The 16,456-nt window shown below is 32.7% G+C and overlaps 1 protein-coding gene across 1 annotated transcript in view; it reads right to left on the bottom strand.

The window, feature by feature from the left end:
- Positions 1–16,456, bottom strand: part of Sas-4 (spindle assembly abnormal 4) — a 93,542-nt gene that overhangs the window by 64,555 nt on the left and 12,531 nt on the right. Inside the window, exon 3 of the mRNA XM_072522998.1 lies at positions 14,200–14,423. Within this exon, the coding sequence (XP_072379099.1) occupies positions 14,200–14,423 (224 nt within the window). The remainder of the gene's footprint in view (positions 1–14,199; positions 14,424–16,456) is intronic.

Below are 16,456 nucleotides of genomic sequence, written 5' to 3'. Positions count from 1 at the left end.
TTCCTAAATTAAAAATCTGACCCTATAGATGCTCACAGACAGCTGGTAAATGGTATTCTAGAAAAAACCTTCAGTGGTAAGCCAGTCGCCGGCGCTCGGTCCACAGCGACATTCGACGCCTAAATGTTTCAATAGAAACCTAAGACTGGTGATAACACTGAATCTTTCTTTTGGAATATCAGTTATCTCGGCTCTTTGTGTAGTGTCTTTTTCTTTTTCGAGAAAAATAAAATCTTCTATCTCAAGATAAAGTTGAAAATAATACATGGAAATTAAAAGGTTTTGTGTTTTGTTCTTCTTCTTAGTTTTATATAGACATGACTCTGTCTGTTTTTCAATGTGCCTCCAGTAAGTTGTCATTCCATCGTTTTCGTGGTCTTCCTATTGATCGTCTTCCTATTGATCGTCTTCCTATTGGGGAACCGTCTCTTGTCGTCTTTACTACTCTATTTGTTGTCATTCAACTTACATGATCTTTTCATTCTACTCTTCTATTTCTTACCCAGTTTGTGATGTTTTCCACCTTGCTTCTACGTCGTATATCTGTACTTCTAGCTCTGTCCCATATTGTCTTGACATCAATTTTTCCAAGTGTTTTCATCTCTGCTGTTTATAACATCCTTTTTGTCCTCTTTGTGTCAGGTCTTGTAAATTCTGTCTTTCGTTTATTTCCCGATATTTTTGTTTCTCCATATTGTTTCATTTAGGCAGCCTGCGGCTCTGTTTGGTCTATTACTTAATCTTCCACTTCGGTTTAGAGCTTTCCGTAGCTAGATAATGTGATGCCTAGATATTTAAACTCCATCACTTGTTCTATTATTTCATCCATAATGAGGTTGAACAATAAAGGGCTCAGGGAATCTCCCTGTCTTACCCCATTGCCAGATTCAATAGGGTCGGTTAGTTCTTCTTCTCCTTTTACTTTTATTGTGTTGTTTTGGTAAATATTTTCGATCGTTTTGATTATTCTTAGAGGTACATCTTTCGCATACAGTAAGTGGATACCGTGTTTTAATTTGACCCGGTCAAATGCCTTTGTAAGGTCCATAAAACATAGATATGTCGTTTTTTTGTATTCTAATGATTTCTCTTGCACTTGCCTCATTATAAATATAGTGTCGGTGCATGATCTTTCCGATCTAAAACATTGTTATTCTTCTGCTAGTGTTATAATTTCATTCAATTTATTTGTTATCACTTTGGTTGTTAATTTTAGTGCTGTGTTTATTAAATTAATTCCTCTGTAATTTTCGGGGTCCGATTTCTCTCCCTTTTTGAAGAGAGGTATTAGGATGCTTGATCTCCATTCTAGAGGAATTCTGTTTTGTTTTATTATTTTTGGGATTAGTTTTAATAGTTGTTTGGTCCTATCTGGTCCTCCGTACTTTAGGAGTTCGCTCGGTATTCTGTTCTCTCCTGGTGATTTTCTATTTTTGTGTTTTGTTATGTTTGAATATTAGAAATTATTATGATGAAGTATTTTGTGGTTTAATTGAAGTGGTGTTAGAACTAGTGCATAACAATATTGTTGCTTGTTTCTAAAACATACTTCTCTGATTTTGTATAACCTTATTTTAGGCATTTTCTTATTATTTCGTCATTAATAATAATAAATAAAACAAGTTTCAATTTGTCCTTCTTCCTAAATTAAAAATCTGACCCTATAGATGCTCACAGACAGCTGGTAAATGGTATTCTAGAAAAAACCTTCAGTGGTAAGCCAGTCGCCGGCGCTCGGTCCACAGCGACATTCGACGCCTAAATGTTTCAATAGAAACCTAAGACTGGTGATAACACTGAATCTTTCTTTTGGAATATCAGTTATCTCGGCTCTTTGTGTAGTGTCTTTTTCATTTTCGAGAAAAATAAAATCTTCTATCTCAAGATAAAGTTGAAAATAATACATGGAAATTAAAAGGATTTGTGTTTTGTTCTTCTTCTTAGTTTTATATAGACATGACTCTGTCTGTTTTTCAATGTGCCTCCAGTAAGTTGTCATTCCATCGTTTTCGTGGTCTTTCTACTGATCTTCTTCCTATTGGGGAACCGTCTCTACTACTCTATTTGTTGTCATTCGGCTTATATGATCGTTTCATTCTACTCTTCTATTTCTCACCCAGTTTGTGATGTTCTCCACCTTGCTTCTACGTCGTATATCTGTACTTCTAGCTCTGTCCCATATTGTCTTGACATCAATTTTTCCAAGTGTTTTCATCTCTGCTGTTTATACCATCCTTTTTGTCCTCGTTGTGTCAGGTCTTGTTTCTGCCGCGTATGTCATTATTGGTCTGATGACTGTTTTGTAAATTCTGCCTTTCATTTCTTTCCCGGTATTTTTATTTCTCCATATTGTTTCATTTAGGCAGCCTGCGGCTCTGTTTGGTCTATTTACTTAATCTTCCACTTCGGTTTCGAGCTTTCCGTAGCTAGATATTTAAACTCCATGCCTTGTTCTATTATTTCATTCATAATCAGGTTGAACAATAGAGGGCTCAGGGAATCTCACTGTCTTACCCCATTTGCCAGCATCAATAGGGTCGGTTAGGTCTTCTTCTACTTTTACTTTTATTGTGTTGTTTTGGTAAATATTTTCGATCGTTTTGATTATTCCTAGAGGTATATCTCTTGCATACAGTAAGTGCATAACGTCTTTTAATTTGACCCGGTCAAATGCCTTTGTAATGCCCACGAAACATAGATATGCCGGTTTGTTGTATTCTAATGATTTCTCTTGCACTCGCCTTATTATAAATATAGCGTCGGTGCATGATCTTTCCGATCTAAAACATTGTTATTCTTCTGCTAGTGTTATAATTTCATTCAATTTATTTGTTATCACTTTGGTTGTTAATTTTAGTGCCGTGTTTATTAAATTAACTCCTCTGTAATTTTCCGGATCCGATTTGTCTCCCTTTTTGAAGAGAGGTATCTTCATTCTAGAGGAATTCTGTTTTGTTCTATTATTTTTTGGATTAGTTTTAATAGTTGTTTGGTCCTATCTGGTCCTCCGTACTTTAGGAGTTCGCTCGGTATTCTGTCCTCTCCTGGTGATTTTCTATTTTTGTGTTTTGTTATGTTTGAATATTAGAAATTATTATGATGAAGTATTTTGTGGTTTAATTGAAGTGGTGTTAGAACTAGTGCATAACAATATTGTTGCTTGTTTCTAAAACATACTTCTCTGATTTTGTATAACCTTATTTTAGGCATTTTCTTATTATTTCGTCATTAATAATAATAAATAAAACAAGTTTCAATTTGTCCTTCCTCATAAATTAAAAATCTGACCCTATAGATGCTCACAGACAGCTGGTAAATGGTATTCTAGAAAAAACCTTCAGTGGTAAGCCAGTCGCCGGCGCTCGGTCCACAGCGACATTCGACGCCTAAATGTTTCAGTAGAAACCTAAGACTGATGATAACACTGAATCTTTCTTTTGGAATATCAGTTATCTCGGCTCTTTGTGTAGTGTCTTTTTCATTTTCGAGAAAAATAAAATCTTCTATCTCAAGATAAAGTTGAAAATAATACATGGAAATTAAAAGGTTTTGTGTTTTGTTCTTCTTCTTCTTCTTCTTCGTTTTATATAGACAGGACTGTCTGTTTTTCAATGTGCCTCTAGTAAGCTGTCATTCCATCGTTTTCGTGGTCTTTCTACTGATCTTCTTCCTATTGGGGAACCGTCTCTACTACTCTATTTATTGTCATTCGGCTTATATGATCGTTTCATTCTACTCTTCTATTTCTCACCCAGTTTGTGATGTTCTCCAACTTGTTTCTGCCGCGTATGTCATTATTGGTCTGATGACTGTTTTGTAAATTCTGCATTTCGTTTTATTGTTTCATTTAGTCTGGTCTATTTACTTAATCTTCCACTTCGGTTTAGAGCTTTCCGTAGCTAGATAATGTGATGCCTAGATATTTAAACTACATGTTAACATGTTAAATTTTCTAGCGGTTATATTAAATTCGTGCAGCATACGTTGTAAATCAACTTCACTTTGAGAGAGTAGTATTGCGTCGTCTGCATAGCAAATTATTCTAAGTTGTTTGTCTCCCATTTGTTATCCTTTTTTAGTTCTTACTTTTTTTATTATTTCATCTGTAATCAGGTTGAACAATAGAGGACTCAGGGAATCTCCCTGTGTTACCACATTGCCAGCTTCAATAGGGTCGGTTAGTTATTTTTCTACTTTTACTTTTATTGTCTTGTTTTGGTAAATATTTTCGATCGTTTTGATTATTCCTAGAGGTATATCTCTAGCATACAGTAAGTGGATAACGTCTTTTAATTTGACCCGGTCAAATGCCTTTGTAAGGTCCACGAAACATAGATATGCCGGTTTGTTGTATTCTAATGATTTCTCTTGCACTTGCCTCATTATAAATATTGCGTCGTTGCATGATCTTCCCGACCGAAAACCTTGTTATTCTTCTGCTAGTGTTATAATTTCATTCAATTTATTTGTTATCACTTTGGTTGTTAATTTTAGTGCTGTGTTTAATAAATTAATTTCTCTGTAATTTTCCGTGTTCGATTTGTCTCCCTTTTTGAAGAGAGGTATTAGGATGCTTGATCTCAATTCTTGACGAATTCTGTTTTGTTCTATTATTTTTTGGATTAGTTTTAATAGTTGTTTGGTCAGATCTGGTCCTCCGTACTTTAGGAGTTCGCTCGGTATTCTGTCCTTTCCTGGTGATTTTCTATTTTTGTATTTTGTTATGTTTAAATATTTGAAATTATTATGATGAAGTATTTTGTGGTTTAATTGAACCTAGTGCATAACAATATAGTTGCTTGTTTCTTAAACATACTTCTCTGATTTTGTATAACCTTATTTTAAGCATTTTCTTATTATTTCGTTATTAATAATAATAAATAAAACCAGTTTCAATTTGCCCTTCTTCCTAAATTAAAAATCTGACTATATAGATGCTCATAGACAGCTGGTAAATGGTATTCTAGAAAAAACCTTCAGTAGTAAGCCAGTCGCCGGCGCTCGGTCCACAGCGACATTCGAAGCCTAAATATTTCAGTAGAAACCTAAGACTGGTGATAACACTGAATCTTTCTTTTGGAATATCAATTATCTCGGCTCTTTGTGTAGTGTCTTTTTCATTTTCGAAAAAAATAAAATCTTGTTCTTCTTCTTCTTCGTTTTATATAGACATGACTGTCTGTTTTTCATTGTGCCTCTAGTAAGTTGTCATTCTATCGTTTTCGTAGTCTTCCTACTGATCTTCTTCCTATTGGGGAACCGTCTCTACTACTCTATTTGTTGTCATTCGGCTTATATGATCGTTTCATTCCACTCTTCTATTTTTCACCCAGTTTGTGATGTTCTCCACCTTGCTTCTACGTCGTATATCTGTACTTCTAGCTCTGTCCCATATTGTTTTACCATCAATTTTTCCAAGTGTTTTCATCTCTGCTATTTATTACATCCTTTTTGTCCTGTTTGTGTCAGGTCTTGTTTCTGTCGCGTAGGTCATTATTGGTCTGATGACTATTTTGTAAATTCTGTCTTTCGTTTCTTTCCCTATATTGTTGTTTCTCCATATTGTTTCATTTAGGCAGCCTGCGGCTCTGTTTTCTCTATTTGCTTGATCTTCCACTTCGGTTTCGAGCTTTCCGTAGCTAGATAATGTGATGCCTAGATATTTAAACTCCATCACTTGTTCTATTATTTCATTCATAATCAGGTTGAACAAGAGAGGACTTAGGGAATCTCCCTGGCTTAACCCATTGCCAGCTTCAATCAATCGCTGGCGCTCGGTCCACAGCGACATTCGACGCATAAATATTTCAGTAGAAACCTAAGACTGGTGAAAATGCTGAATCTTTCTTTTGGAATGTCAATTATCTCGGTTCTTTGTGTAGTGTCTTTCATTTCCGAAAAAAAATAAAGTTTCCTAGAATTTTTACCAATTTATTCTAAGTCTTTTATTTTCTTGTTTGTTAATTGTGAGTTCTAGTTTTACCTTATATCTTTCATATGTCTTTTGTGCTGTCATTAGTTGTGTTTTAGTCACATTGTTACGTTTAATATAATATATTGGAAGTTAATTGAGCAGCAAGTTAGCAATTTCAACACTTTTTTTCTTCGTTTTTTTATAGAGGCGTTTAATTTCACTTAGATCTTTTATATCGTAGATCAGTCTTTATAATGTTAATACGTTGGCGTGTTGAGGAAGTGCTGCGGAATTTGTCTGTTTTAGTATATGAATGATATCTTTCAAGTTATACCAATTAAATAGTTCTATTGAATAAATTAAACATATAGACAAGTTTATAAAACTCTGTTAATTTTTCAGTTAATTTTTTAAAGGCATTATTTTATGTTTTGTTGAAAATTTTAATTTTAGCGAAGTAGTTTTGTATCTCGGTAAGTCCAGGTTTTTTAACTCCGCCTACAGGATCATTGACATACTACCTCAATGATCTTGTTGCCGGTCCTAAGCCCGGAAAAAGGAGGAAGGTTCTTGGGTCAGATTAGCACTTGAGCCAAGTTAAAAAAACCTTGTCTTTTCTAAAAAAAAGTAAAAACGTTTTCTAGATCAAAATCGAAAGATCAAAACATAAAACATAAAACAAAAATTAACATCTAAAATTTATTTCTCATTACAATCAATTGTGGCTAAGTCCCATATAATAATGCCAAACCAAAACAATTACAGATTCTTCTATAGTATTTATATAAGCAGAATTCATGTTTTAATTCAATTAAGTCGTGATAAAATCCACAATTAGTACCACCTTTTAGTATACAGCTGTAGTGATTTGAAACCATCAGTTTTGATTTTTGTATTCTGAAAATATAGTTGGCAATTGATTTTTGGCGTAAGTTGGCATTTTTTGCAAATCCACTATAGTTTTGAAATTACATGCTCTTATAGTATTTTGATAGACTTTTAGTTATAGAAGGAGCTACTAGACTGCAATAACATTAATTAAGACATTAAGTTACGTATTTTCTGTAAATACTGTATACTACTGTGTAAATATAAATTAAGGTTCTGAAACTACACCGACTGGAAAAAAAGTGCCCACCCTATAAATTTCCAAAAATAAAAATTCATTATAAGTTTTATGCACTGTTTTATATTGTATACTCAACATCTTTTTATTTTTAATACAAAAAATGGTCATTACTGCTTGATTCTTTAGCATAATTTATTTAATTTAGAGGGCTACAAAAGAAAATAGTGTAATATCGAAACGAATTATAAACAACAAAGATTAACGGTGAACTTGAACAACATTGTCTTATATCGGGTATTATGCCCTAAAACGTCAATTACCGTTTGCATACGATTAGGAGGAAAAGGAACAAATTTTAAATAAAAACATGCTTTTTCACGAAGCTTCCTCTTTCTGGCTGACCTGTTTGACTTCTAACCCTACGATGAAGTTTATCCCAAAGATGTTCGATGATATTCAGATAAGGCTCCAGGTTGGCCATTCTAGAGTATTAATTCCTATTTCCCCTTAAGTAATTTGTTACGATTTTTAATTCATATTCATTTAATTGATATTTGTTATTATCATGCATAAAGTCAAAATTGTCTCAATAAATGAACCAAATGGAACTACTGCGTGTACTGCTCGAATTTTTATTTTTGTCAATTTATAGGGTGGCCATTTTTTTTTGTCGTTCAGTGTGCCTTCATGTAGCATGGTAAAGCTAAATATTATGTTTTTATGGAATTAAACCACAATTATTGGTTGTGATTGTGATGAAAATCACATTTTTAATTAACTATTTGAAACCAAATTTCTTCTTCATTTGGAGCTATTTCTGCAAGTCTGGGTAAAATTTCTTCTTGTAGCAAGTCTAAAAACATTTTTGAATTTAAATTTTCCTCATAGAAAAATGGTCCAATAATATTGTGTTTAAATATTCCTAACCAGACATTTATTTTTCGACGATATTGGGTATGGCTTTCAATAATATCCTCAGGCTTTCCTGTCGACCAAATCCTTTAATTTTGAACATTTGGTTTATTAGTAAACATTCATTCATAAACGTACATTCATCACTAAACAAAATGTTTTTTAAAATTGTTAGGGCATTGTTTAGAGAGGGCATTAGCCCTCTCTAAAATTTGATAACAAAAAGTCCGCTCGTCACTCAACATCTTCTCTTAGTGCTTGATGACATTAAAATTTATATGAACGGAATTTATTCATATTCAAAATTTTTAAGACCGTGGAATTATGAATATTAAACTGGTCTGCAATGGTCCGAGATCTTATTTTAGGATTTTCTACAACTGCTGTAATATATTTATTTAATTTCGATTTTCTAAATTTTTTGGTACCTCAGCAATATTGTTTGTACAGGTACAATTAGAAATCACGGTCCCTGTATTTTCAAAATTTTGTAAAAACCTTTGAATTGTTGAATGACTTGGAATTGGTTTATTGCGATATCTTACGCTAAATAAAGAACTGACAATTCGCGCACTATTGCCTGAATAAAACATTTTTATTATTGCTACTTTCTCCTCAACTGAATACATTTTTAATCAACTTTATTGTTTTTAAACAATAAATCACAAAATAAAAATTTTGGCAATTCAAATATTGTCAAATATCAGAAACATCAATATGACCAAACGCAACATGTCATACACATTCTTGCACAGTGTGTGGCCTGAATTAAGGGGTGGTCTGAAAAATGTATTATATTCTTGCAAAATTTTGGAATACATTTAATTCGTAGAAAAATTTTAACATTTGTTTTCGATACATATTTCAGTCCTCTACAAATAGTTTTTCTTGACTTTTGGTGTAAAATAATTAGGGAAGCAGGAATTCAACAATTTAGAATTTTCCACTGGGTTTCCTATGACGATGCATCACCCTGTATACTATACAGAGTTAATAATGCAAGTAACGCAATGGGACTGAGAATAAATCTTCAAAAAACTAAAGTAATGGTGATTAGCAAAACCAATGAAAATTGCCGCGTTGGCCTAAATAACACTAAATTAGAACAAGTTCACAAATTCAGATACTTAAGACTAGTACTAAATAATAAGTGGGATCCAGATATACAAATTAAAGCACCAACAGAACAGACTACTAAGCTTAGAAAACTAAGCTTAGACATCCAAATTATAGGCTATAGATTATGTTAAAAAAAATAGGGATAAAACGAACAACAACGTTAAAGTGGTTTTATTGTTTCATATAGTCAATGCACCCCCATATATGTAAAAACCGCGGGGTGCTACCATTTAAAGGAGTGCGTTTTTAATAAAAGTGTAAATTTGTCCTATACACTAGGGTGAATTTGGGCGAATTCTATGCAGTTTTCGTACATATACATCTACAAAAAAGTTGTCCAAATTAAATTTCCTTTCAAAATGTCACCTTTTAAAGTCATAAATAATTTTTTTTGACAAAAATATTTTCAAAAAACGAAACAAGAAAACAGAAACACACATGATATTTCTTTTTTGCCCCATAACTTTTTCCACGGAGGTATAGTTATATCCATTGCTTTACAGAAAAAAAACTTTTATTCTTCCTCTTCAAAATGACGTTTGGTAAAAGTATTTATTATCGTATCCAAGATACCATTTTTCGATGTTCTTCACTCACACTATTTTTTGGCCATTTTTTTTTTCTATTTTTTCGCAAATACTGTTCTATAACTTTTTTCTACGAAGTTTTAGATATATTCAGTGGTACCTTTCGCTCCACAAAAAACTGGTAGCTCTTGTAACCGAAAATCGTGATTTTCAAGTTGTGTAAGTTGATCTTGTCACATGTGTCATTCTAATTTCTAGTGCAATGTTGCCAGTTCAACAAAAATATATCAAACCAGCTAAAAGCAGGGCTGTGCGGCTGACTGCAAGTTTTTAGTATAATAAAAACTAAAATAATATCGAGCATTTTCGATCAGTCAGTCACATTTATTTACACATACATCCTAAAAAATTCTCAATTGTTTGTAATTTGAGAGGTGTGATTGGTTTCTCGTAAAATGTAGCACCAAACTGTATTGAGTTGTGGAATAGTAGAATATATAAAACACACTGGAAAAAATAAAAATTTTATTTGAAATTAATACAAAATGAATAACTTTTACAGTGAACAAGTCTGGAATTTAAATAGGTATATGTATGTATTGCAATTCGAAATTGAATTAATTAAATTTAGTGATAAATTTTCATCTTCGGTCAAGCTTTCCCAGGTTTCTTCAATGATAGTCCATAAATGATCTCTGTTTTGGGGAATTACATTTAATTTTGGTATTTTGTTGATCATAAGTTCCCAAACGTTCTCTATTGAATTAATATCTCGACTTTTAGAGGGCCATGGAAGAGATTCAATGTTATTTTCCATAAGGTAATCCCGTATACGGTGAGCTATGTGGATTGAACAGTTGTCATGCTGGAAAATTAAATTATTCTTTGGGAAAATTTCCCTAATCGATGCCAACATCACCTTATCTAAAATATGTAAATAGCTTCTAGTATTGAATCGTCCTTAAATTCTCCAACATATTCCTAAACCTCCTCTATACATCCAAGCCCAAACATTTATAGAGAACCGTCCGGACTTATCACTTGACGAAATATAGTGTTCGTTAAACCTATTTCGAGGCGGTCTATAAACCCTAATACCGCCATCATAATGAGACTGGAATATTTTTTCATCAGAAAAAATTACACGGTCCCAAAATTGACTGGATCATGTAAAACGTAATTTAAAGCAAATACGAGTCTCCTTTGTTTATGTTCCTCGCTAAATTTGTATTTTCGGAAGGCTGCACAATTTTTTAAATCTGTTGTTCTAATTCTACTTAATGCTGTAGTTATAGAAGTATTAAAATTTCTTCTATTCAAAGTCTGGTCGTTTTCCATCTTTTTTTAATGTTGTGAATTGTAGTTCTGCTCTTATTTAACTCATAAACCAGTTGTTCAAATAGAACCTTCTATGTTAGAAATTAATCTCGTTTTATCAAACTTACTAACTGACGTGGCATAAGTGACGTGGCACTTTGATTAACTTGTCAAATCTGACTGATGGCAAATAATTAAATAAGTCGTTGAAGATTCCATCTAGTCTTTTTTATGTCTTTATAGACATAGTTGCAAGTGGATTTTTTAAGACAGATGGTATCATAGATATAATTACACCTAGATTGGTAACAGGGATAGCCAAGGTCAAATCACGTTCGGATTTCGCTCCCATTCGTTTGGTGGCGCTGCTAGTCTCGTTCCTGCACGGAGAGAGTGTGCTGTGGTCAATTCAAAGTTGAGACGTTGAGTTTAGACAAATACGGCGCCATATTTGTATTTGTTTTATTTTTTATAATTTAAAATTTTTTATATAAGTAGTGCAAAAAGGTACAATTTTAGACGATTTTTTATTATGGCATCGAACACATTATATGAAATACCAATGGAAAAACGAAGAAATGAACAAAGAAGATGTTGTGTTCCAGATTGCATGGATACTACTAGCGTACTAGCAAGGATAACATACATAAGCCTTTTTCCCGCTTGGGAGTGGCACAGCATGCTCCTAGCTACATTTTGATCAATTGTTTTAAAAGGTCAGTGACATGTCGGTGAGACATAAGATGCATCTTGGCACTATTAAATGCTTTGAACAAAATCTAAAAGCATTTCTAGTTAGCCACGCTTTTTACAGTATTGAAGAACTTTTAAATTTTTAATGTATGTCTTGTAATGTAATTTTTAATGGACTAAACTTTTAATGTGTGTATACATTTGTATAACATATATTTTTTTTGACTAGTCAGATAAATTTGTGTAATGTTGTATACACTGTGTAAATTTCTAGACGAATAAATTATATCTGTCTATCTATCTATCCGAGATAACGTTGAACAAAGATATATATTGGAACTTTTTCTGTAGAATGAATCGCTCTCTCAGAAACAACGCTTGAAGCGACCGGCGGTTTTAAATGTGTTACGTGTGCGAAATCAATTTTTTAAATAAACTTTGTATCGCTTCGTTTTTAAATGTTTTACTTGCCTTTGCCGACGATACGGCCATCAATTCACATGAAAATAAATCATATAGACTTGATCAATAAACATATTGTGCATACTCCAACATATAAGAATGGACGTGAAATCCCATATGCCAACATGGTCTAATATCTATTCTTTGCGCTAGATACAAAGCTTCGCTGAAAAGCTTGTGTTAAAAAAAAAAGAGAAACTATGTATTAGTTACAAAACAATGTGTTGGCTACTGAGAATTGGCCAACACATTGTTAAATAAATAAATTATATAAGTGTAAATAAATTAATGTTTAAGTGTTTCTATGTAGATTAAATAAATAAACGTATGTAAATAAACTCATAAAGTGTTGTAAAGTGTAGAACATTTTTATAATAAATAAAGTCAATAAATTAGATTTATAAAAACAGTTCAGTGATGTCAGAAGTGGGATATATTTTAAATAGTGAAAATGACTACGATTTATGAGCACACAGTTACGAATTTAAGAAGACATCTCGAGGACAGAGAATTAGCTTCTACCGGAAAAAAGTCTGATTTAGTCCAACGACTAAAGAACGCTTTGAAGGAAGAGGGTTTGAGCCCGGAAACTTATATATTAGAAGTCAAATATACTGCTGTCATCTCGTCGATTTCGAAAGTTTCTGGTGACATCGCATCATTAGAGAACAAAGTTTCTGACGATATTTCGAAATTTTCCGGCGACATCGCTTCTTTAGAAAACAAAGTTTCCGGCGACATCTCTTCTTTAGAAAACAAAGTTTCTAACGAGATTTCTTCTCTGGAAAGCAAAGTTTCTGCTAACATCTCTTTGGAAATCTCTAAAGTCACTTCTGAGATGTATGCCCTCGACGATTGAATATCTTCGTTAAAAAACCAAGTTGCTGCCAATATGTTGGCCTTCGAAGAAAAGATGAAAAAGATGAAAAGGAAGATGGAGGAAACAGGGACAGCAGAGAGAGGAAATAATCCAATTACAGTAGAGACAAAATAAGACGAGATGAAATGTAAGTTGAAAACACGGCCGAAATTTGAAGGAAGTGGAGGTTCTGTTCATGTTAAAGTCCCAACTTTCGACGGAAAACCGTCATGGAACAACGGAGACGGATGAAATATGAGATACGGCCACGAATATTTGGAGCATGTATATCAGTCGCAGCTTAAAAATCAAAGACAAAAGAGAGATGAGGCTCTTCAAGAACATGAGGTAGATATTTCCAGATTAGTACGATATGCTTATCCAACAGCTCCCGAAGACATGATGGAAAAGTTGGCCGTTCAAATATTTATTGATGGTCTTCGTGATCATGAAATGCAAAGAACACTGCGATTAGCTCGTCACAAGACGCTGGTTGTCGGCGGTCTTATCCGCCGCCCTCGAATACGAGTCAGCTACGCAGGCCGCTGACGGGTACAGTAAAGTTAGGGCTGTAAAAGAGGAAGGAGATGAAGATAAACTTGACCAGCTCGTTAATATGATGAAAAGTATTACATACGAGTAAACGAAGACCATAAGATGCTGGAATTGTTATAGTTTCACTATGTTTCACGAATCATTAATTAATAATTCTTGTACCGGCATCATTTAATTTACCTGGTACCGTTAGACCTAAAGATGCTTAGCAAAGCGTAGTAAGCGAAACCGGTGGTTTTGGTGGTAAAATTAAATTTATTGTGAGTAAGTTTTATTTTATTTCTTTTTACCTATTTGAAATGGACTTACACAGGCAACACATTCATGATTTCAATAAACTAGATTTATATAAACAGTTCAATACTCATAAGTACCGAATGACTAAGGACGGCATTCCAGTGTGCGGATGCTAGGAAGACAACATTACTGTTAAATATTAGTGTAAAAATATACAGTGAACAAACAAAATAACAATATTTCCAGTGACTTAAAAACAGTATTACGTGAACATTTAAATACCAAAAAATTAATTAGATATCTAAACGATAAATTTTTATATAATTTAATATAATGTAATAACTAATGTCGCTAATGACCTAGGTGGTTAAAGCGACTATTGTTTTGTAAATTAAAAAATCCCATGTTAAATATTACATGACACTACTTTCAACGTTGTATGTGGTTTTATATTTGTATATTTAATTGTACACGTGCATCTCTGCATAAAGAAATGATCTAGTTTTAGAAGTGAAGAATTTGTAATAGTACTTACTACCAAATTAGACGATTTTTGTTGCAATTTATCAATCTGATTTCCAAGTTCAATGCAATTTAAGCAACCAACGTCACTTTTAAAATCAGTATTTACAGCTTTATCTACATCCTTTCCTCTTAAAGTCGTTTCAAATTCACTGTAAAAACTTGAGTTAGAGAAACTGGTTGTTTTTTCATTACATGAGGAATCAGATTCTGAAGTAGATTTTCTTGACTGATTATCTAAATAAATTTTAAAAAATACAAGATTAGGATCAATCTACCGCGTCTGAATATCAACAAACACGAATATAGAATCGAATTTTTTTTTGACACGGAAACATTAAGAAATGTTGTTCCATACCATATTCGTGTTTATTAAGATTCACATGCGTTATGTTAAATGTGTGGGACGGCACGATTAGAAATTCATGATTTTGAAAAATAGACTAAAAACCGACACTTCGATTACCTATAACTCAGAAATAATAATTGATTTCTGAGTCTTAAGAAATAAGAACCCTTGATCAGCATGACCAAAGCTACCTCTCTGCAAAGTTTCAGTCAATTTAACTGAAGCCACCCTTACATAAGTAAATCAGAAAATACATCAGGAATATTTGCACGAATACGATAACCAATGAGGCTAAGAGTTGAATCTTGTGTCACGTTTCAGGGAGGTCATTTTGAACATTTTTTTTTGTAGCTTTGTGCCTATTTAAAATTTAATTAGTGGTAATTTCTGGTATTGACAGTTATTGTTCTGGTGATGAAAAATATGGTTTTCCATAACAATGGTGTCTCTTATAAAAAAAGAAGAAAGATTTTTGTTACGAATTTAATGAATTTTTGTCACAATGATGTACATAAAATTCTTAGTTGTATGGCAAAAAACGAGCAATAACTACCTCTTAAAATTCACCAAAACTCATCTTTAAATTAAGATGTATTGGAATTCCTGAGTAGTTTGTTTTTATGTTTAAATAGTTATCTTGATGAAAGAGTTCAGTTTGTTTTTATAAAGGGTTCACTTTCGATTCCTAGTTTGGTTAGTTCAGGGGTCCCACAAGGTTCACGTGTTTGTCCTCTTCTCTTTAATTTGTTTGTTAATGATATATCTGAGGTAATAAAGGTTTGTCAGTTTTTGTTAATTGCTGATGACCTTAAAAGATATATTTCAAAATTTCAAATCTATCTGACTGTCTAAGGATCGAAGAAGACCTTACTTCCCTATATAATTGGTCTCTTTACAACCGTCGCCAGTTGAATGAAGATAAGTGTTTTGTTATATCCTTTAGCAAATCTAAAAATAATGTTGTGTTTAATTATCACATTAATACAAGCTTTCCCTCAAGAGTGACCGAAATAAGATATTTGAGGATATTATTTGACAATTCCTTGTCATTTATCCCTCACATCAACAATTTGTCAAATAAAGCATACTACAATCTAGGTATTATCACACGAAACTCTCGAGATCTTTCGGTACCCACATATAGAATTTCATATCTTACTTTCGTCCATAGCATCCTGCCTTATGCTTCTATAGTATGGTCACCATACTATTTCAACCATATTCACATCCTTGAAAAAATTAAAAATAAGTTTCCCCGGATTTGTGCTTATAGATTAAACTTAAATAACATGTCTTTTGCGGAACTAAGGTCAAGGCTAAATATCAGTTACCTAGAAGACTAGAGAACTAAATGTGATCTAGTTTTTCTCTATAAACTACTTGACCATACGATGTAGTTCTAGAATTCTTAGAGACATGCCTTTGTTTTCTATAAAACACTATCACACTAACTATGGCAAATTCTCTCCTATTGGAAATGACTTTAGTCAATTTCATGATGTGGTGGATATAAAATCTGTAAGATTTAAGCACTCTTTGACTGAGATAGGGATCGAAGATGAGTGACCTTTAGCTTGAAGTATTCATTTCGTTTTAATAAGATTCTCAGGAAAATTTATTGTATTTTAATTTAATTATTTGTTTAACAATATTTAATAATTATTTAATATTTAGTTTTAGTATTTTTGTTATGGTTAGGATATTCTATTTTTATACAAATACAGGTTCCTTATTCAAATTAATTGTTTATAGGGCAATTAAAAAATTGATGATTTATACTTGATTGCTTTTTTCTACAGAAGACGCATTGAAATAGCAAGATCTGGTTTCATGAATATGCGTAAAATGCTCTGTAACCCCAAGCTATCAGTCTCAATAAGATTGAGAACACTAAAGTGTTGTGTGTGGTCTCTATTACTAT

This window comes from Diabrotica undecimpunctata, chromosome 2 (assembly GCF_040954645.1).
Source record: "Diabrotica undecimpunctata isolate CICGRU chromosome 2, icDiaUnde3, whole genome shotgun sequence".
In the NCBI taxonomy this organism is placed as follows: Eukaryota; Metazoa; Arthropoda; class Insecta; order Coleoptera; family Chrysomelidae; genus Diabrotica; species Diabrotica undecimpunctata.
This window is presented reverse-complemented; position numbering and strand designations above follow the sequence as displayed.